This window comes from Fukomys damarensis, unplaced genomic scaffold, assembly GCF_012274545.1.
Source record: "Fukomys damarensis isolate Sample0158 unplaced genomic scaffold, DMR_v1.0_HiC HiC_scaffold_23, whole genome shotgun sequence".
Taxonomy (NCBI): domain Eukaryota; kingdom Metazoa; phylum Chordata; class Mammalia; order Rodentia; family Bathyergidae; genus Fukomys; species Fukomys damarensis.
Window position 1 is genome coordinate 21,764,239 of NW_022900935.1, and position 21,071 is coordinate 21,785,309.

General features: G+C 54.6%; 1 protein-coding gene across 3 annotated transcripts in view; it reads right to left on the reverse strand.

The window, feature by feature from the left end:
* Nucleotides 1–790: 790 nt before the first annotated feature.
* Hivep3 (HIVEP zinc finger 3) overlaps nucleotides 791–21,071 on the reverse strand; it is a 328,172-nt gene continuing 307,891 nt past the window's right edge. For all 3 annotated transcript variants that reach the window (XM_033767605.1, XM_010633909.2, XM_033767604.1), the window contains exons 6-9: nucleotides 17,123–17,298; nucleotides 11,218–11,304; nucleotides 5,929–6,857; nucleotides 791–4,901 (exon numbers count right to left, since the gene is read on the reverse strand). In XM_033767605.1, coding sequence (XP_033623496.1) covers nucleotides 4,122–4,901; nucleotides 5,929–6,857; nucleotides 11,218–11,304; nucleotides 17,123–17,298 — 1,972 coding nt within the window. In that variant the 3' untranslated portion in view covers nucleotides 791–4,121. The remainder of the gene's footprint in view (nucleotides 4,902–5,928; nucleotides 6,858–11,217; nucleotides 11,305–17,122; nucleotides 17,299–21,071) is intronic.

The window sequence follows — 21,071 nt, forward strand, 5'->3', positions numbered from 1 at the left end:
GATTGCACTCAGTGCTGCTCAGCAGAGGTGAATACAAAAGGTGGAGTTCATATCTAGTGGCCATTTGTTCTGGGCTGTTAGCCTCCCTGGAAATACCATCTCTTTTAATCCTCACAAACATCCTCAGCGACATCGAGACTTACTGTTCACTGTATAGAGTAGGAAACAGACACTGCGCAGTTAGGGGACTTACCCAAGGTCATACAGCCAGTTAGTGGCCGTGCCAGGGACCTGAACTCATGTCTCATGCTGTAGTCAGTTGAATGTTGGCCTCCAAAAGTCATATCCTAATACCCAGAATCTGTGGATGTGACCTTGTTTGGAACTGAGGCCTCTGAAGGTATAAGGAAGATCTTGAGATGAGATCCCCTGGAGTAGGATCCGCCCTCAGTTCAGTGACTAGTGTGCTGAGCAACACAGAGGTGTGAAGGTAGAGGCACATAAGGAGTGATGAATCTAAAATCCAGGAAGCCCAAGGCTTGCTGGCAGCTGCCAGAAAGTAGGACAGAGGCAGGGAATGGGTTCTCCAGAGCCTCCAAAGCAAAGGATGAAAGGCCCTGCATTTGTGGTAATTTGATGCAGTGACCCTAGGCAATGAGTACAGGCCCTGATCACAAGGCAGTGTATCTGGCATTTCCTTGACAGAACAAGTGAAGGCCACAAGAGTCCTGGGCTGTGTGACTGAGGTTTAGTCACTTCCCTTCTCTGGGCCCAATTTCTCTGTAATAAAACAGGCAACAAAGGGTATTCCCCAATTCTAATATTTTACAACCCCCAAGAAAGACCATGAGCTGGGCAAACAGGGCTATGTTGGGACGTTCAAATTTATTCCAACATGCTGTTTTTTTAAAAAATATTCTCAGGCTGAACCCTCAGCCTGAGCTGTAATAAAGGCAATTATTATACTTGTAAAAACTTCATTCACAGTACAGATGTAATTTACAACAGAGATCACACACATCAATACTGAACAATATTTTTGCTTTTGTACGTCACTCTGTGCTTTAGACCTGCATGAATTTTTTTGTTGAGTTTTTTTTTCTTTTGCACTGATATATACCGTACCAACGTTGCAAGATGCAAGTGTAGAAACTGGAGTTTAAATAAAATTACAAGCAAAACTACCCCATCCCAGTGCGGTTGCTGTACATATCTACAGTACGATTTTTGGAATGTATTGCCATTTAAGAACATAGAAACTTTCTACAGACAATTTCACATACAGAATACGTACACCTTTTAGGAAAGAAAGGCAAATATTTATCTTACAGAGAGGGTGTATCTTACATTTGCCTACACATCTTCATTTTCTCTGTCTTTTCTTTTAACACTAGAGTTAGTAAAGTGATCAGAAGCGCCGATGCGGGTTTCTGGCGGGAAGCAGACTGGAATCTCAACATGGAAGCCTGTGACACAGGCCTTCAGGAACCCTTTCCCCCTGCAGATTGGTCTCCTAGAATGGCTGCTCAGCCAGGACTTTTGCCTTAAAGACTCATCTGGAGCAAGGACTAGAGGGGAACTCAGCTCAGATATATTGCTTATTCCTGTTTCAAGAGACCGGGTGGGGATGGGGCAGCGCCTAGAGAAACCCGGGGGCCAATTTGTTCAGACATTTTTGGATAGACTTCGGACTGTGGGAGGGTGAGCAGCTTGCTGCTGTCAGAAGGGTCTCAGTGTCTGGGGCCAGAGTGTAAGCTATGGGGGTGCATGAGGGGGAGGGTGTTGGTACACCCAGATGACTGTGGGATTGTGCAGGGTAAAGAGAGGCATCACGGAGGGCAAGTCTTGGGGACAAGAGGCCTAGAACCCAGCAGAAGGCAGGCTTGGCTTAAAACTCTGGCATACTGCTTCCTGCCTGCCAATACCCAAGGAGCAGAGCTAGTCTGTACCAAGGATGGCCATCCACACAGATTCACAGCTCAGCACAGGTGTCTGCATCAACCAATCATCACTGCTTCTTCCTGGGGTGGGGACCACAGCCTCACCGGCAGACAGCAAATTCAAAGTAGCTGGGGCTAGCTTGGGGGCTCAGGGCAGGGCACTCTTAGGGTGAGAATATTTTTCCAAATCAGGAAGGTGTGCCTAGGGGCAGGGGGCCCTGTACTCTGGAAAGTGAGCCCAGAGTCTGGCAGAGGGGATTAGAGCTGGACCGGGCGGTCCCTTTGGGCACCTGTGTGGGGTAGCAGCCCTTTGGCTGCCCAGGGACTGGGGGGACTCTCCCCTGCTGGCTATACTGTCCATGGCAAGGCTGCCCAGGAAAGGGACCTTAGTGAGTGGGCTGTTTGAGTGATGGCCTGGAGAGCTAGGAGTGTAGGGTGGGTGGAGGGATGTGGCCACCCTCAAGTCAGGAGCTAGTCCAGCAGCCTGGGGCTGGAAGATCTTGCCCAGAAAGGCTGGGAGCCCAGGGAGGGTTAAGGAATTGCTCTCTATGCAGATCCCAGGCCTCAGTCCTCAAAGTCTCGAAAGCCCACAGGTTAGTGCTGAGAGGCAATGGGAGGAGAGCCCTGGCTTCTGGCCTGGGGTTCAGCTTCTACCCACTTCCTGCCAAGCCCAAACAATACCAGTATGGTGCAGGGTGGGCTAGCTTCTGGTGTGGGCAAGAGTCCTATACTAAGTCAAGCAGCCAGAAGCTACTGATTAGTCTGATTTCCCAGTACCTTGGAATTCAGTGGACCTCAAGGGAAGTCCTGCCCTAGTGCCCCTTTTTTGTCTTAGCTCTGAGCATACAAAGGAGAATGGACAAGGTGGTCTGGCCGGAAGATGGAACCGTGGCTGATTTGAAAATGAGAATCATAGGCATCTGTATCCGTACATAGCCATGCTCACTTTCCCATTTAATTACATGGGGTAAACACGCTAGAGGTCCAGTTCCATGTTGGAATTTAAATATCTAGTCACATTATTTTTCTTACAAAGGAGGTTTTTGCCCTAGGAAGGGGGAAACCCTTTAGGTGGAGAGAAGAGAATCTGAGGAGGCTGGGGAAAGTACCAAACATAATCTTCTTGTTCAAGATTTAGCTATATAATCTGTTGTCATTGATAAAGAGATACAAGTCAACAAATAGGCCCAGGGAGGTGTTATCAGTTACGATTTGGGGTGTTTTGTAGGGCAGTGGAGATCTGACAGTGGGGTGTGGGGATAGGAAAACTAGTCCTGCTGCAAGGGGTCCAGAGATGGGTCCCCTGAGCCTCTAGTGAGAGCATGAAAAAGCCCGGCCATGAGAGAAGCAAGGCCTCTTGGCCCATAGGGGCCACCGTGAAGCACAACCCAAGGCCAGGCACAGGAACAGTGCTAGGCTAGAGCTTGGAGCGTATGGCTGAGGTCAGGAGCCAGGAGATGGACACTCAGGTCTCCTTTCCCAGCCAGGAGGGAGGGCGGGGGCCAGGGTGGCTTATCCACCTGTGCCGGACAATGATGGGCCCATAACACAGACTACCTGGGCATTTGGGAGTCCTGGAGACTAACCCACGGGTTCCTGCCTTCTGCTTGCTTGTCAAAATCCTACCAAAGTCGCTTCAAATTTTTTTTTCTTGCAAAGAATAGAAGAAAAAAGGGAGTCCACTTTGGGGGGCCTCCCTGCCTGAATTTGTGTCCCTCTGGCTCAGGCTACTGGTCCTTCTGCTGGCAGAGAGGACTGGCCACTCACTGGGGTGGGATAAAGCAGTAATAAACAGGAACCATGAGCATCTGTACATAGGAGAGCTTCCTTCTACATTTAATGATGTATATTTTTTGATGTAGCTGTTGCTCTTCCCCTCAGTGCATCTCCTTTTCCTTAGCAAATGACTGACTGGTCTTGGGGCTGGTATAGGTGCCAAGGAGGCCCCCATTCTACAGCCTTTCCCCCCAAATGCAAACTGTTCACAGCCTGAAGCTCCTCACGGGTTTTGTTTTTATGTATGTGTATGATTATTTTTTTCTCTTTTCAAGCAACAAAAGGTATAGAAAAAGGCACAGGTACTGCATACATGGGAAGCTAGAACAGATAGGGGCTGAGCAGAAGCTGGACAGGTGGACGGAGGGAAAGGGAGCCCATGGGAGCAAGGTTACTCGAGGAAGTTGGCTGAAAACGTCTGTTGTTGAACACCGGAAGCCAGATGCTGAGTCTGTCGGAGAGAGGCTAAGTGCTCAGGGGGTTCCTGTCCTTGGGCTTGGGTGGAGGTGCCCTGGGCTCCCCACTACCTGAGGGCTCCGGGGAGCCCTGCCTGGTCCTGGGTTCCCCAGAGAGGTTCCTTCTCCGGGCTGGGAAGCCAGCAGAGGCCTCGGCCAGACAGCTCATGGAGCTGCTGCGGTCCAGCGTTGGGGTGGCAGAGGCCTCGGGATTGGCCGGTGTGCACGGTGACTCCAAGCGGGGGCTCCAGGACTGTGTGGCCTGATGGCCCTGGGGTGGCTGCGGGGTGCAGGGGCCATGTGTGGGTGCAGGCTCTGTGGGCTCCCGGTCGGGAGGTCTTCCCAGTCCACCGCCTGTCCTTTCCCTCTCCTTGGGGTAGTCCCTGCCCTCCAGCTCCGAGGACAGTGTGAACTTGGAGACCTTAGCCACAGGGGACACAGAGGCTGACGAGCTTTCCGTGGGACTCCAGCGGCCTCGCTCCTGGGCCTCTCTGGCCCCTGTCAGGTCGCTGCCACCCCATGAGAAGCCACTGACCCAGGCTGCGGAGGGCCCTGGTAGCAGGGTGGGATGGGCCCCTGGCCGGGCTTGCACCATCTGGATCCCACCAATGGGAATCAGGGGGCACGGTGTGCGGGCCAGGTGCTGGGAGTGTAGAGGCAGGTGGCTGAAGATGTTCTCCTCTGTCCGGGCTGGGATGTGGCCGTGGAAGTCGTAAGGGGTGGAGAAGGGTCGGGAGGAGAGAGGATGAGCAGGGCCAGGTGAGCAGGGCGGACTTCGGGGCTCGGCCTTCTGTAGGATCAGAAACAAGACAGGGGAAGTTGAGGGCTATGTGCTGGCCTCATGGAGTACCAAGGCTTAGAGGACTGGGCGATGACTGTGGCACTATCCAGTGGGCCACCCCCAGCCTATGATGACCACGAACACACTCTGGCCCCAAGGCCTTCATGCCCCCTGCCACAGCCAACGTATCTGGAGGAGGGTGTTCTTGGGGAGGGAGGCCCTCTTGTTACCCTGGCCTGACCCTCTGTCTGGGTTCTGCTGTTTCTCCTGGTCCTAAAATTGTCTCAACCCAACTTTACCCTTGGATGTGAGTTTTCCACCCAAGGGCCTCAACTTTCTCCCACGACCAGGAACTTTAATGTGACCCCAGAATTACAAATCAAAGAGAGATTCCTCAGCCGTACTCCTCTAGGAGTGCCAGTGTTGGGTCATCACAACACAGTGACAGAAAAGGTGTTGGAAGGTGAAGCTGACAATGATAGTATTGTCAGTGTTGGGGTCGTGGTAGCCATGGTGACAGCATGGTGTGGTGCAGAGGTGACATGACAACAGGATGGGGCTGTGTGGGTGATGGGACAACACCCATCAGGCTGGCAGGTGGCAGCAGTGGGGTGTTTGGTGTACTGGTGACAGAGGGGTGTTAGCCGTGGCAACCATGCTTACGGTTGACACGGAGGCTGCTGGCCATGGTGTCTGAAGGAGTGTGACTGTGATGTTGGAGACAGATGATTTTGGTCAAGTGCCACCATTTGCTCAAAGAATATCAGAGAAATAGGCATGGGGCAAGTGAGTCATTGCTCAAGTATTTATGCCCATATCCAAGGCCACACCACGCATTAGGGGTAGAACCTGAATCCAGAAGCCTACTGCTTCCGAGATGCATAATGTGCAATAAACCAGTTGGCCTAAGGTGTCCAAGAAATACGTGCCGAATTATCCATAACTACTGAGTTGGAGTGACTTAGCTTCAGGTGTGATGCTCAGAAAGGTGACCCTGCAATCTCCCAAACCTCCAGAGGGATGTGGCGGAACTCACCCACATGGAGGTGCAGGGCTCAGGGCTTCTGCCAAGAAGCTTGTGAGGTAGAGGCGCAGGTGGAAAGAGAACCCGCGGAGCTGGTCCCAAGCCTGGGCCACGCTTGCCCGTAGAAGGGCTGCCTGGCCCAGCCAGAGCCCACTTCCCTGGCAGCGCTGACCATGGTGGTGACTCGGCCTGACTCAGAGCCCATCTCCTGGTTGGCGAGTGTTTGGAGGGGCCTGGGTCTGTGGTGCCCTCAAGTTTAGGAGGCAGATGCCCCCGAGGGGGTAGTTCTCTTCCCAGAGGGTGGGGAGTGAGAGGAGACAGCTCAAGTCTTGGAGACCTGCAAGGAGAAGGGCCCATGTCCTTTCCTGGGCCCATTTGGGGGCCAGGCGTGCTTGTGACTGAGGCCTGTGGTTCTTGGGCCGGGGAACATTGCTGGGGAGATGAGTCATTTTTGGTTATTGAGTATTTGGGGGTGAGTGGTGCACAGCTTCCTGCTTCTTTGCTTGGGGACCATGGCCTTCTAGGGGACACGGCCTTGGAGCTCAGGGCTGAAACTGTGTCCTTCTCCACAGGGCCGGATGGCGCCAGTCCCAGCTGGGGACAGCCCAGGATGCTCTGGTTGGATGTGGAGCAGCTGCCGGCTGTCAAGGGCTCAGCTTCTGAGAATGAGCTGCTTCTTGTGGCCTCGTTGTCAGAGGTGGCATCGGGGGGCTGAGGGCTCTGAACGGGTGAGGAGTCTGCCCGCAGTGTGGCTGGTGGGCCAGCTGGGGGAGCCTCTGAGGATGGCCTGGACAGGTCATCCTGGCTGTCTTCGTCCTCGTCCTCATCTTCATCCAGGTCTGAGTCTGAGTCTGAGTCCTCCAGGTCTGAAAACTGGTGCTCCTCCACAGCCTCGGAGCCCTCTCGCCCTTCCGAGTCCTGGAACAGGTCATCACTGGTTCCTGGGGGGTGGGGGCAGGAGACCAAAGGTCACTTTGGGGCCATATTGACCCCAACCCTGCTCCTTCCTAAGCCCAGTTTCCTTATCTGCTAATCAGGCATAATTACCACGGTGGTGGCACGAGATTATGGGGCTGGCCAAGCCACAAACATCTGGGAACACTGCAAATAATAGTGAACAACAACTACTTCATATCTACAGTGTTCAAGTTTGGATCTAAGAATTTAAAGATATTAATTCATGTAGTCCTCAAAGAGTCCTGGGAAGCTGGTACTATTTTTATCCTCATGTTACAATGAGGAAATTGAGGTGAGAAAGATTAAGTAACTTGCTCAAGTAAGGGAGTAGTGGGGCTGGGGCTGAACTAGGGCAAGCCTGCTTTTCCTGTGAGCACCTCAGTGCTGGACTCACTGTCAGCAAGTTGCGCTGCCATCCTGAGCTGTGGTCTCCCCTTGCAGAAGTGAGAGCTGTATCTCAGAGGGTTGGTTAGGAGGAGAAACGCAGGCCTGGCACAGAGCAGGAGCCTAAATAATTACAGTCACTATGAATCCATTAAGGGTGACAGCTCTGTTATTATGGAACAGAGTATGGAGGCTTGTCCAGCAGACAGAGTTGTGGTCATTCTAAACTTACATCTGCCACTGTGACCAGGCTGCTGCCAGCTGCCACAATAGCATCAGACTCTGGCCTCTGTGGTTGGCCTGGCTGAGCTGGCCTCAGGCTGTGGGGCCAGGCTCTTCCCTTTGCCCTGAAGAGCTGCTGCCCTTTCAAAGCTCATGCAGCTCTGAGCCAGGGAGAGCAGCTCTGAAATGCCAGCTTCCTGGTATGGCTTCTTGTGGGGCAGATTCGACCAGCTGGGTCACCTCCAAGAGTCTAGTTCAAAATCTTTCTGAAATGTGCAGCACTCTGGATGCTGCGGAGAGCTCTGCCCCTGTGTGGTCTACCTGGAAGGCTCCTAACGGACCTGCTGGCCTATCACTAGATTCTTGTGAGCTCCTGTTTCTGGCCTGCAGAGTGAGGGCTGGTGACAGGTAGGCCACCCTCAGCCAGCTCTCTTGCCTGCTTATCCCAGCAGTACATCCACTGCTGACCAGCAAAGCCCAGCCCAGCAGCTATCTCAGGGTCCCAGGGACTTTGGATCTCCACCATGCCCAGCTGCCTTGGGGCCAGAAAGCCCAGCATCACTGCTTCCGAATGACCCAACGTATGGAAGTACGGTGGCCAGTGTGGACCAAAGTGGACTTTCAGAAGGATGTAGGTGAACAACTGCGGGGTGGAGCCGGGTCTGGGAAGGGCACAAAGCCGAGGGTAGGTCTCCTGGCAGCTGAAAGCATGATGATGAGAGACTTAAGGGAGTGGGGGATTGGGATGGGAGGAAGGATGGGAAGGCGGGCCACACTTTGCACTCTGACCCCAGGCGTTTACTTCCCTTTTTGAGGACATTGGTAGGTGCCTACCGAAGCCCAGGAGTTCATGTAGCCCTGCCCCTCACTCACATAGGGTGAAATTCGGGCACAGAGAAGGCAAAGGTGTACCCAAGATCATCCAGCAAGCTCCTGGCTGAGTCAGAACCAAGGTTCACAACACTTGCATTATTACACTATTAGTTTAAAAATGATTTTTGCTCATGAAAAATCAAAAAGTGGCCTGGTTTTCAATCCTAGCTCTACCATCACCTCACTCGGTGACACTGGCTAACTTGCTCCATGTTCATTTCCTCATCTATAAAATGGGACAGTAGTAAGAAAAGGCACCTCATGAAGCTTTGTGAGGGTTGGAAGTGCCCAGTAGCCTCTGCTATTATCAGCTCCAACTGCTCTTCTCCCATCTCACAGGCAGGGCCCGGAAGGTCAGAAGGTTGTGGTACTGGTAGGGAAAAGTTGGGCCCCACACCTGCTGTGTGGCTCTCCAGGTCCTCCATATGGCGGTTTCTGCAGGCCGCTAAGGGATGCCTATGCCTGGTCAGCCCTTCCCGATGCCCTCATAGGGCTGGGATCAAGGCCAGTGCTCAATAAGCCCCACCTGCTGCCAGCTCTGGGGCCTGGGACCTGGCAGAGCAAGGATCACACACCCTCAAAAGTGCAGGGCATCGCTGGGTGCCATTGCTGAGATGTGCCACACGGTGGCGATGACGCTCAATCTCATCTCCGCGGGGGCAGGGCTGCGGCTTGGCCCCGGGAGTCCTGGTGCCACATTGTCACTTCTTGTCTTGCACACACAAACTCCCGAGGCCCTGCCCTGAGTCTGCCTCATCACAGGAAGTGGCAACTCCATCCTTCCAGTGTCTTGGGCTATAGACCTTGGCAGCATCTCTGCTCCCCTCCTCTTCCCTCTATACCACAGCAAGAACCGTGGGTCCTACCACAGAAGGTACCTGGAATCCCGTCACTTCATTTTAAAATATTTTTTAGTACATGTTTACAGTACATAATTTACATTCTTTGCGTGGAGTTGGTACATGGACCTAGTGCACCTGAATTCCTTTTTTCACCCTCTTCTCTTTTCCCTCCCCTCTCCATCTCGCGATGTCCCTCCCATGGGAAAGATCTACTCCCTACTTCCTATTATCACTCTCGTATATGGCTATTTATTTATAATTCGGATTTCTCATAAGAGAACTCATGCGCTATTTAAACTTGTGTATCTGATTTGTTTCACTTAATGTTACGGTCCCTGCACACAACCTCAGTCCTGGTGGTCACGGCCAAGCTTGCCCCTTAACATTCTGAGCCCTGGCTCTCTCTGACCTCCGGAGTCAGTGGGCTCCAACGATGTGGCCAGGGGCTGTGGCCCACAGGGATAGGCAGCTGTTGGACCCTCTGGGGAAGAGACTTCCCAGACACCACCTGGCCCGTCGGTCCCTGGCTTCCCCTGGGTCCTCTGCTCACTCTAACATGTGGCCAGGGGCTGTGGCCCACAGGGATAGGCAGCTGTTGGACCCTCTGGGGAAGACTTCCCAGACACCACCTGGCCCGTCGGTCCCTGGCTTCCCCTGGGTCCTCTGCTCACTCTATCCTAAGAGTGGACTACCACTCTTCACTCACACATCCCAGCTCCTCACTTGGTCTTTAAGTTTTTGCTTCCCAGTATGGTGTCTGCTCTTTTGTCCATTGCCTGCCTCCTCCTCTACAAGGCAGGCTTTCCTGAGTCACTGGTGTCTGTGCGGGTACCCAGCTCCCAACCCACAACAGAGCTGGACTGTAGATTTCATCCTCACAGAAGTGGGTATGGGTACCCTCGTGCAACCTGCTGAGAAAATGAGGCTGGGGAGGGGGCGCAGCAGGCAGAAGCCACTGGAGGTAGAAGTTCTGAGTTGGGCTCAGCCTCCCCCTCCTCCCTGTTCCCTGGCCTGCTGGTGGTGGGGTGGCACGGACCAGTGTTTGTGTGACCATGGGCCACTGTCTTTACCTGTCTGAGCTTTTCTTTCCTCAACTTGAAATGGGGTGACACAAGTTTCTACCACCTGTTATGAGGACTTATGGTATAAGGTCCTTAAATGGCCTGGTGCACATTCTTGACAAGTGTGGGAACCCTGCATTTAATGTGGGGAGAAACAACCCCAAGTTCACTGCATTCTGTTTCATGAAGGTGATTTATTCCACCTAAAAGGGAAAGTGATTTAACTCTTTGCAAGACCGCATACTCCATAAGTCTTGATCTGATTTCAGGGGATCTGTGGCCAAAGGTTTGTCCCGGCAGGAGAGACTGACCGTCCATCTCTGTCCCCCTGCCAAAGCCCCTCTGGCCTCCTGCCCGGGTGTTGCCAGCTGACCCACTACCTTTACCTCTTCCCCTGTCTGCCGAGACACATGCTCTAATATGCCTCTTGATGCTGGAGGACCATGGCTGGGGTGCAGGGTGGGATGGGGCTGGGAGGCCCAGGGCTCTTGGATCTGGCTTTGGCTTTCATGAAACTCTCCTGCCTCCAAGGGCCCATGCGTTAGACTCATGGCAGAACCGGCATGTGTGGGAATGGAGCTTTTAGTCGGTACCCTCAGTCAAGGGGAGGGTCTGTTGGTAGTCAGGGCATGGACTGAGAACGTGCCTGACACATAGTGGGTGCTCAGAGTTGTCTGTAATTACTCATATGCTCATTTATTCAGTAAACATTCATGGAGCACCCACAGGTGCCCACGCCCCACCTGCACAGGTGGAGCTGTCTCCTCCAACAGCAGCTGTGGCTGCAGAGCACGCACAGACAGTGCGTCGTTCCACGACTTCACTTCGTCTCCCAGTGGTTGGAGGGAGGGCGTGGGAAGGAGGGAGAGGAGCAGCAAAGAGGAGGGCAGAAGGAAAGGGTGATGGTTAGGGAAAATGGGGAGGAGGGGTGAAGGGGGAAGGAGCAGGTGATAGTTCCTTACCTTCTTCGGCTTCCAGCTCCTCCAGCACCCCTGTCTCTTGGCACTTTTTGCTGTGGGCTTTCGACTTCATGTGCTTAGTCAGATTCCCTGGAAAGAACGAGAGCAGACTCAGGCTCTGCTGCAGGGCAGGGGCCAGGGAAGGCCCGGGGCACTTGGAGGCAGCACGTGGCTGGTGGTCCGTGGCTTCTTAGAGCAGTTGAGGCCCTGCCAGATGCAGGGGCTGGGCAGGGACGAGCATCCCTCTGACCCAGCACTCAGGCCAAGGTGTGCAGTGGAGCTAGAGTAGGGAGGTATGGGGCTGTGGAAGGCTGAGGGTATAATGAGGACGTGAGATGCTGGTTACAAAACAAACAAAAGAGAAATTAAAGACTGTTCAAATATAATTGGTTCTTCCTGTTTGTGATTTAAGTCAGGCCCCAAGCTGAGGACATGCCTCAGACAGGATTCTTGGCTATCTCAAAAGGTAGGATGACATGGGGGCTCCCACTGACCAGCATGGCGGTGGGACTGAGCATACCCCTCTTGCTGAAGACACCTCTAGGGAGCCCACAGGGCAGAGCCTTAGGGTCTGGGAAGAAGAACCAGGGCAAAGTTACTCTTGGGAATGGATAAAGGACAGAAGGTGTGAGGAGGGAGTAGGGGAGTCTACTGGCTAGGGACCCTGGAGCTTCAGGACTGGAGTCCAGGCCTAGTTTTAGAGTAGTTCTCTTTCTTGGCCTCAGTTTCCCCAGGCCAACAGGAAGTATGGCCACAGCACCAGGTGGTTTGGGGAAGTCAGGCAAGGCTCTGCCCTGTCCTATGCCTATGAAGCCCTCAGGAGTGCCTGACTCTGTCCCAAGTTAGATCCAGCACACAGGCTGGGCAGCAGCGGCTGTAGCTCTGTGAGATTAGGGCCAAGGAGGCAACAACTTCAATTTCACTACATGCACAGAACTTCACATGCCACAGAGCTCTGCGGACAGTAGTGTTCCAAAAGGAGAGGCTGAGTGCCTTCAGCCTGCCCTGGGCAAACAGAGGCCAGATGCCTTAGGATGCTCCTTTGGACTCAATATCCACTCCCAAATTTGCTCTGAGGATTATTATGTCTCCATCTGGCTTATCACACAGAAAGTCATAAGTTGCCTGAGTCAAGTGCTGTCTCATGAATTTCATTAATCAGTTTGAATAAATGGAAAGAGGTAAATAAGGGTCCTTGAAGAGAAGTATAGAAGTATAGGAAGAATGGTAGACGGATAAACAGGGAGAGGGAATACGGAGAGAAAGAATGGGAATAGACTGATACCTGGGACACTGGGTGAGCAGAAATGCAGACGGACTTGAGTAGAGGAAGAAAATAAATGGAAGGATGCACAGGAGAAGTGGGTCAGTGAGGAGATGGGAAGGCGGTGAGCTGGAAGAAAGTGGAGTTTGCGGGTGAAGGGTTGTATACACAGATGGCTACATGGGAGGCCAGAGTGACGGATAGAGGACTGGGAAGCTGGGAGAAGGATGGAAGAAGGAAAGGACAAACGGAGGAGGAGAAAACCAGTGGGAGAAAAATGAATAGGAAACTTATGAGAGCACAGTGGGAGGAGAGAGGGGTAGACGAGTGAGCGGGAAGAAGGCCTGGGGACGGACCAAAGCGTGCTGCTTCATCATTCTGAGAATTTGGGGTCTTGCGGAGAGGTTGAAGGGGGTCTGTTGAGCTGGGATTTCCTGAGGTGTGTGAACTAAGGGCAGCAGAAAAGGAGAGGAATCATCTCCTTTCCTGTTCCTCCTGCTCCTGGTCCATGACTCTGTCCTTCCCAGCTTGGGTTTTCCTCCTGTGAATGGACAAAATCCTGGCTATCCTTGCCTTGGCCATAGCGGGAGCAAAGCCAGAGTCACCTCATGGACAGACAGTCCCCCAAGGTCCCAAGCCAAAGTTGCAGACCTCCACCTTCACTGTTGTGAGCAGGCAAAGCCTGAGTCGGGCAACCAGGAGGTGGGAAGCAGCAGCGAGGGTCTTCCATGGATCAGGGACAACGAGAATCCTGAAGTTCCGCAATGAACTGTCCTTGGAGTACCTGAGGCCGCGGAGGCCACGGACGCTGCTTATCCTGGTGACCACATCGTTGGTCACGTATGCTTTCCCTGCTAAGTTTAGGTCATTGGAAGCTGAGCACACAGTGAGCCCATAGCAGCCCTGTGGGGACGTGCCATCACAGAAGCAGAGTGCTGGGAGGAGCCTCGCAGACCATGTAACTCCCTTCCCACCAGCCCGAGACTCATCCGCTGCTGTCGCTCTAGCTCTGGGTCCAAATGCTCACAAGACTGGTAGACAAAATCACTGGCTGTCCTGGGTGCTGGCTGGGCTCCTGGGAACCAATACAGCGGGCCAAGTGGCCTAGAGTCGCAATGCTAGCTGTGCAGAGCCCCGACCAGACCGTACTCTCAGGATTCTCAGGCCTTGTTTGCTCCCCGCGGAGGGAAAGTGGAACCAGGATGGTTTGGGAGCCTGTTGGGCTTGGATTCTGTCATAGCACATGGGGCAGCAGTGTGTGGCAGGCACAGAGCAGATCCCCACCCACCCCCACCTGTGACAATCACTGTGTTGGGCACCCGTGGACTCTGCCACACACCGTGCTGGGTATGGAGGATAGACATGCTCATGATGAAATCTTTTCATCTTTCAGTCTGGGTCTCGAGGACTCTGAGAAGGCCAGGGAGCCCCAACCCCAAAGGCCTGCTTCTCCTCTGCCACCTTGCCCTGGGGTTGCAGGGACGGGGAGTGAGTCTGAGGTGACTTTGCAGGTCACAGGGGCAGACATGGGATGAGCAATCCCGAGTGTCCTCTCGCTTCCCTCTGTGACTGCCCCTCTCTGGGCCTGGCTGTGACCTGGGAAAGGGTTCAAACTGCCGCAGGCACAGTCTGGATGCCATTTCTCTGTGGAGGGGCAGCCCTCATCTTGGAGAGCTCTATCGAGGAGCAGAGTCCACAGCTTCTCACTGTCAACTCAGCCCCCACCCAAAGCCTTGGCAGCCCTGAAGTGGAGAAAAGACCAGTGGATAAAGTGGAAGGTATCCGGCAAAGGGATGAGACACCACTAGGACCAACAGGCAGTGACTCCGTCTGCTTCCTGCAGCTTTGACCCACTGCCCTGACCCAACCAGTTGGCCTGATAGACGGAGGTGAGCCCACAGCTGCCATCTCTGTCCCCTGAGGCGATCGGCACGAGGGCCTGAATATGGCATGGCCACCCTGCTGGCCTCGGAGTCGTCTCAGAAGAGGAAACAAGACCCCCAACCTCCACAGGGCCAGCCTGCAGGCTCTGATCTCTCCTGGCTCCCCCACCCACTGAGACTTTCCTCAGGTGGCTCCCAGAGGCGTGAGCTGCCACCTTGACGTCTAACACAGAGACAAGACACAGACAGGCAGACAGACACAGACAGGAAGAGCTCACAGGCACAGGTGCAGCCAGGCAGTGGTGGCTGGGGCCCCCGAGAGGACTGCCAGGCCCGGCTTATCCCTCAGGCTGCCTGATGTGGGCCAGAACTCCAGGCTGAGGCGGAGAGAGGGGAGGTGGCCAGACAGCCCTGGAGAGGGGGTGGCCTGTGTTATCAGAGAGTGGCACCCCAGAGACAGGGAGAGCCAAGAGCTTCAGTTCCTTCCCCTCTCTTCCCCAGGGGTGCTGCTCTCTACATCCACCTGCCACCCCACACCCCCAACGCACCTCCTCTGTGCCACATAAAGAGTTGCGATTCCACCAGCTCAGTTTCTCTCTAGCTTTGGCCAGGAAGGCATGAAGGAGGAAGAGCTTCACATACTCCTCACCACTGGGGAGAGGAAAGGCCAGGCTGGGGGAAGCACATACCATCCTCTCTCAGGGGATACTCTACATCCATGCAAATACCAAGGGTCTGCAGGCCCTCTGCTCAGATTCTGCACTCCGGACTCTCCCAGACTCTGTGGTAGCTCAGAGAGACCCGGAAGGCACTCTCAGGCTGGGCATGGCTTCCAGTGAAGGCATCCTCTGGGAACTGGGGGGTCTCACGAAGGCCTCACACATCTCTCAGATTTGGCAGAATTTTCAGGGCACAGGAATTGAGTAAAGCCCCTGGGGGGGTGCTGCCTGGCTGGACACTCAATGAGAATGGATTATCCTGTCCCAGGGGCAGGGGTGCTGGCTCCCTGGGGACTGTGTGCTGGATGCAGGTGTGCTGTGCATAGCCCAGGCCCAGGAGCCTCTTTGAGGATGGGACAGTGTCCCCTGGATGCATGCTGGGTAAGGGGCACCTGTGACCCACCAGAGGAGGGAAGGTCCAGTCACAGTGAAGAGGATGAGGGTGTGGTGCCCTGTGGCAAGAGCTGCAGGAGGCACAGTCACTTCTGGTTTCTAGGACCCATTTTATTCACCTTCAAAGGGTCGGGGACAAGAAGGGACAAGAAGTTTCTACTTGAGGGTTGCAGAGTGTTACTGAAATTATCACCTAGTTTTGCCATCCTTTTCTTCCACAGAACCCCAACTGGAAGCCTAAGGCCAGAGGAAGAAGGACTACAGGGGACTAGAGCCGAGCTGCCCTGGGCACAGCGGGTCACCAGGGACGGATGCCCTCGATGCGCCATGTAGCAGTGTGGGGGCTCCAAGCATCTCTGTCCAATCTGGGCACCCTTTAGGACACTGTCTCTGAGACCTTAAGAGAGCAGAGGATAGGGAAAGGAAATGAAACCTCAGTGGTAAAACTGGAGCTCGGTTCAAGATGATGGAGAGAAGGCTGAAAAAGGCAGGAGCCAGACGATAGGGTCAGGAGCCGAGAAACAGAGACATGGCCAGAGAGGAGGCCACCTAGCCAGGGAATGCGATAAACTAGCCCCGACCTACCCCAGAAAGAACAGAAGGTCCAAGGCGAGAGGATTGAGAAAGGAAGGGGGCTGGAGGGCTCTGCTGGGCTCCTCTCCACAGTGGCTGCCCAGTCTCCTTTGCTGGGAGCAGCTTTACCAACAGGAGAAATGATAAGTGCAAAGCCAAAGTCTTCTCTTGAGTTTCGTCCCCAAAGAAATCATGTGGCTCCTCTGGGACCACCATGGAGGCCCTCAGCTTGCTCACAGCAGGCAAGATCCCTGCATCAAACCCTGCCTCAGGAACCTGCAAAGTACAAGAGGCTGATGGCCAAGGTGCAGAGAGCCTTGGCCTTCTTCCAAGGCCCCTGCTCTGCTCGGCTCCCACACATGGGAAGGAAGCTGTGAGAAGCGCCTGCAGGGGAACAGCTCCATCTGAGGATCCCGTGGGCCTGACTCAGGCAACCAGCCACATCCTGCCTAGGGCTGCACCGGGCTACCCCATCACCGATCACAGCTCTCTGGGACACACGCCACCGAGAGCCAGTCCTTCCTCGCACAGGCAAATGCCAGCACCTGCCCTGACCCCGGTGTGGGGCACGGCCAGGGGCGGGAGTCCTGCAGGGGCTTGGTGGAGTGGTGAGGAGAGGTGGAGCAGGAGGGAACTCTGGCATGGGACAGGAGCATGCACGTGTGCTGAGTGGCTCAGAGTGGAATGGGTTTCCGAAAGCGAGAGTGGCAGTGACCAGTGTGGATGTTTGGAGGTTGTCAGATCGGCGGATTAGGGGCTAAGAAGACATGCAAAAGGAAGGGTGATGAGACAGAGAGAAACCAGGAGCTGTGGGCAAGATGCAGCCTGACAGGGACCGGGAGAGGCAGGCGCAGGTGGGGGAGGCGTTGTGTGTGGGCTGCAAGAGCACCAGCTGGGGCGGCCATGTGTGACTCCACCCAGCCTGGAACTGGCTGCTCTGCCATGGCACCAAGTGGGGTGAGAACCCAGGAAGAGAGGTGCTCCAGGCCCAGGCAGAGAGGTCTGTGCTGGGCTCCCGATGGAGCACTCCCTGCAGCTGACGGGGCAGTGCTGTGCCCCAGCTGACTGTCTCTTACCTTTGGTTTTAAAAGCAAAGTGACAGTGCTTGCACACATAGGGCCGGACGTCAGTGTGGGTGCGGATGTGTTTCTTCAGCATGCTGGGCTTCTTGCAGCGAATTCCACACTCCTCACAAACATATTTCCCTCGGCCGCGGCCTCGCACATATACATACTCTTCGTTTGATTTGTACCTATGAGCAACAGGCGTCATGTAAAGGAAAAAAAGGGAGGAGAAGAGGTAGGTTCCCACCTCAGAAGATACACGCTCTTCCTAGCTGCTTCAAGCCAGGGTAGATGCGGAACAGCGGACCCTGGGGCCGGCAGAGAGCCAGTTGTCCTGGGGACCCACTGCGGACCCCTGCACTCCTGCCACTCATATGGACAGGTGGGGCTGCACCTTCCTTCCTCCCCAGCGCCCCAGGCACTGGAGCTGCCTGTGAGGGGAAGCGAGACCACAGGTTCCCAGACCGCCTTTCCTCAACCAGCCTCAGGAATTGCTCTGTCACAAGGAACAGCCACCACAGGCCACCAGAGTCACAATTTAGGAAAACGCTATAAAATTATGGTAGCAGCAGCTCTCGCAGCGGCCAGTTACTAACTGCTCACCCTGTGAGGGGCACATCACTTGCTAAATCACAATCCCTTCACAGTGAAGCCTTTGAGGCCTTAAGACGCAGAGAGGGGTGACACTCACCCAAGATCCCACAGCCAGAAAGGTACAGAACCTGATCCGAACCTGCCTGCCTGGCTCCAGCCCATTAACTCTCACTAGGGCCAAGGACAGTATGTCGGGAAGCCGCCTGATCCTCGGTGAGGAACTGCTAGGGACCATAGTTCTCTGTCTGGAATCCAGGAGCCCCACGCGCTCCCTCATCCAGCACCCTGGAGAGGGGTAGGAGGGTGGCCTGGAGGAGATGGCCACCAGGACTCCATTCTGCTCCACGGGGCCTTCATCTTAGTCTGTAGGTTGTCACAAAGACGGGCTTGAAAGAGGGGTGGTGGGGTGGGGGCATAGGCAGCACTGGAGGGATCACCTCCACCCCTGCTCACACTCACTCTACAATCACACACCCTCACATTCGGAGACGTGTTCACACATATACTCTCATACCATCTTACCCTCACACCCCAGTCACAGACCGTACCCCCTGCACACTCACTCATGACCCACACTCTTGCTCACGTGGTCTCTCACGCCTGCATCACAACCCCTCACCCTCGAACGTACACCCCCTGCTCACACTCAGGCACTCCCGTACAGCCTTCCCCACATGCACACCTCACACTTGAATCGCTGTCCACTAGTGCATATAGACCTTGCTTTTCGGACACCTCAGCATTGGCCAACGGACCTCTCAGAGGGGTCCCTTCTTCACCTCCACCGACACTGACCGCCCCGCTCAGCCAGTGCTCAGGTTGGGAGGTCAACTTTTCACCTGCTCCTGGGCAAGCACCATCTTGCACAAGAGAGGGAACTGTGGGCCTCGGGAGGGCTATGGGGAGAGATGACTCCCTTTTGCTCCCAGGTGCACCCTCTGGCCAAACGCTGGGTGCCTCCTAAGTGACAGAAGTTCACTTTCATGCGGGAGGCCTCTTGGTCACAAAAAAAAAATCAGCTGCCTTTACCAGATTTTGACTCCTGTCTCCCTCTGTGCCCTGAGACCCAGTCTTTAGGAGAAGCAGGTTGAGATGGGGCTCCTTTTCCCAGCCAAGCTAGGGGAAGACACAGTGAACTTGGCTTTCCCTGGAGGCTCCACCTGACACCAGTCTTCACTTGGCCCTGCACAGTGGGTTCATGACACTTGCCCCTCCAACTACCAAGCACAGTGCTATCCTTCAGCACCAGCTTCCCCTTCCCGCTCCTGCTCCCCACAGCTCCACAGCCACCACGTGCCACAGAAGGTGTGGAGTCTGTTGGGAAACACAGGGGACCACCCGGACTAACCGGTTGGGGAGGACGGAGAGAGGGAGAAGGGAGGACTCCTAGCAAAGGCCTCAGGAATAACGGCAGGGTCACTAAAAGGCCTGGAGTGTGATAGCTGAGAGGAGACGAGGTCAGACAGGCAGGGCAGGCTGGATCACCATCAGCCTGGAATGCCACGTTAAGAGTACAGACCTGCTTAGCGTCATCTAACACAAAGTCTCAAAGAGACGATGCTTTCTTGGTGCCATAGGAATGGTTTGGAGAAGTCTAAGCGTTTGTCCTAGGGAAGCAACTCAAGAGGCCTGCTGGACATGAACTTTGCAGGCCTTGCCGGCCATCTAGATGGGCAGGGCTCACATTCAGGCAGAGACAAAGATCCAAAGTTTTCAACTCGGCTTGCTCAAGTGGAACCATTCACAGGAAGGAAGTGATGGGGACCCTAGTTTTTCACTGCTGAGTGTGAGAGGCTGTTGAAATGGACAGGAAGAGATGTCTAGCACATGGCTGGAGATCGGACATGTGGAAGAGCTTGTGCAGAGGAAGGTGACCATACGAGAGAATGAGAAGCTGGAGGAGGAGGGTGCCTGGGAGGCTCAGAGGGTGTATGAGGGCAGAAAACATGGTGCTCCAGACTGGCCCCAGACACAGAAAGGCCAGAGCAGCAGGGAGCCAGCAGAGAAGTGTGGTTTAGAAGCCCAGGGGAGAGAGTTTAGAGAAGGGCAGGCCAGCAGAGTTGAAGGTCATAGAATGCCTGAGGATGGCCAAGGGGATCTGGGACTTCAAAGAGGCTGCCCTGGTTGCATGGTGGGAGCCTGTGACTTCTCTGCTCCTCCACAGATAGGACCATGGTCTGGCCAGCTTTGTGGTTTCCGAAGGGTCCAGCCTGGACCAGCTATCTCCGTGTGTGTGTGTGTGTGTGTGTGTGTGTGTGTGTGCGCTGGACCCTCCTCTGGCTTGAGGATGAGCCCTCTTCCTTCTCAGGATCCTGCCCCTCCTGCCAGCACAGAGGCCTCACCCCATTAGCTGCCAACTCAACTCCTGGCACCTTCCATCCTCAACCCGCAGTCAAGGCTCTCAGTCACAACCAACCCTGACGCTTCCCCAGGGCCCTCAGCCATGCTCTGCTGTGTCTCCCTGTGCTTGCTTCCCTTCACAGCCTGCCTTGCCCATGCTGGTGTCCCCTGTTCTTGCTCACACCTCCCCTCCCTAGGGCACTTCCCCCTTCATGCCTGGGGTGCTGATGCCTCCCCTATTCTCTCCAGCTCTGATTGCTTTGCTGAACAACCACTGCCCTTCACGTTGTGCTTGGTAATTCCTCTTTTGAGCAACCACTGCCCCTCTCTCTGCTTTCTGGATGCCATGAGGTGAGCAGCTTCCTCTACCATAATGTGCTGCTCTGCCACAGGTTCAAAGTTCCTCTACCTACAGCTGGGTCCACCTCTCATGTACACGGTTGGCCACACCAGCAGCATGGGCTTCATCCTTGGTGGCAGTTTCCCTCCCTCTTCACACCCAGTCCATTCTAACCATCAGCACTCCATCTGGTATATGCCCCAGGATGTCCATCTCTGCACCTTGAGCTTAGGCCATCATCCTCTCTCCATAAAACAGTCATCAAGAGGCTTCTCCAAATGCCCTGATTCTGCCATTGCCCCCGCTACAGGGCCTATTCAGTGCATCTCCCACAAGCCCCACTCTTCCACTAAGAAGGCTCTGGCCCAGCCTGCCTCTCCAGCTCACTCTTCACCCACCCTCACTGTCTCCCATGCCCTGCTGTACTCTCTTGTGGTCACGCTAGCTGGCACCCAGACCCTCTGTGTCCCCGGCTTCTGGCCTCGTGTGGCTCCGTCCCCAGACCCTGGGGAGTGGTCTAGTCTGACGAGCTCTTCTGCTCCTCAGGGCTCTGCCCAAAGGTGCCTTTCTTGAGGATACCTGTCCCACTCACTCCTCTGCATCTGGGGGTCTCACCACTTCTCATCCAGTGCCTTTGTCAAGATGTGTGGACTGTAACGGCCTTCCCACAAGTGCAGTCTCTATGCC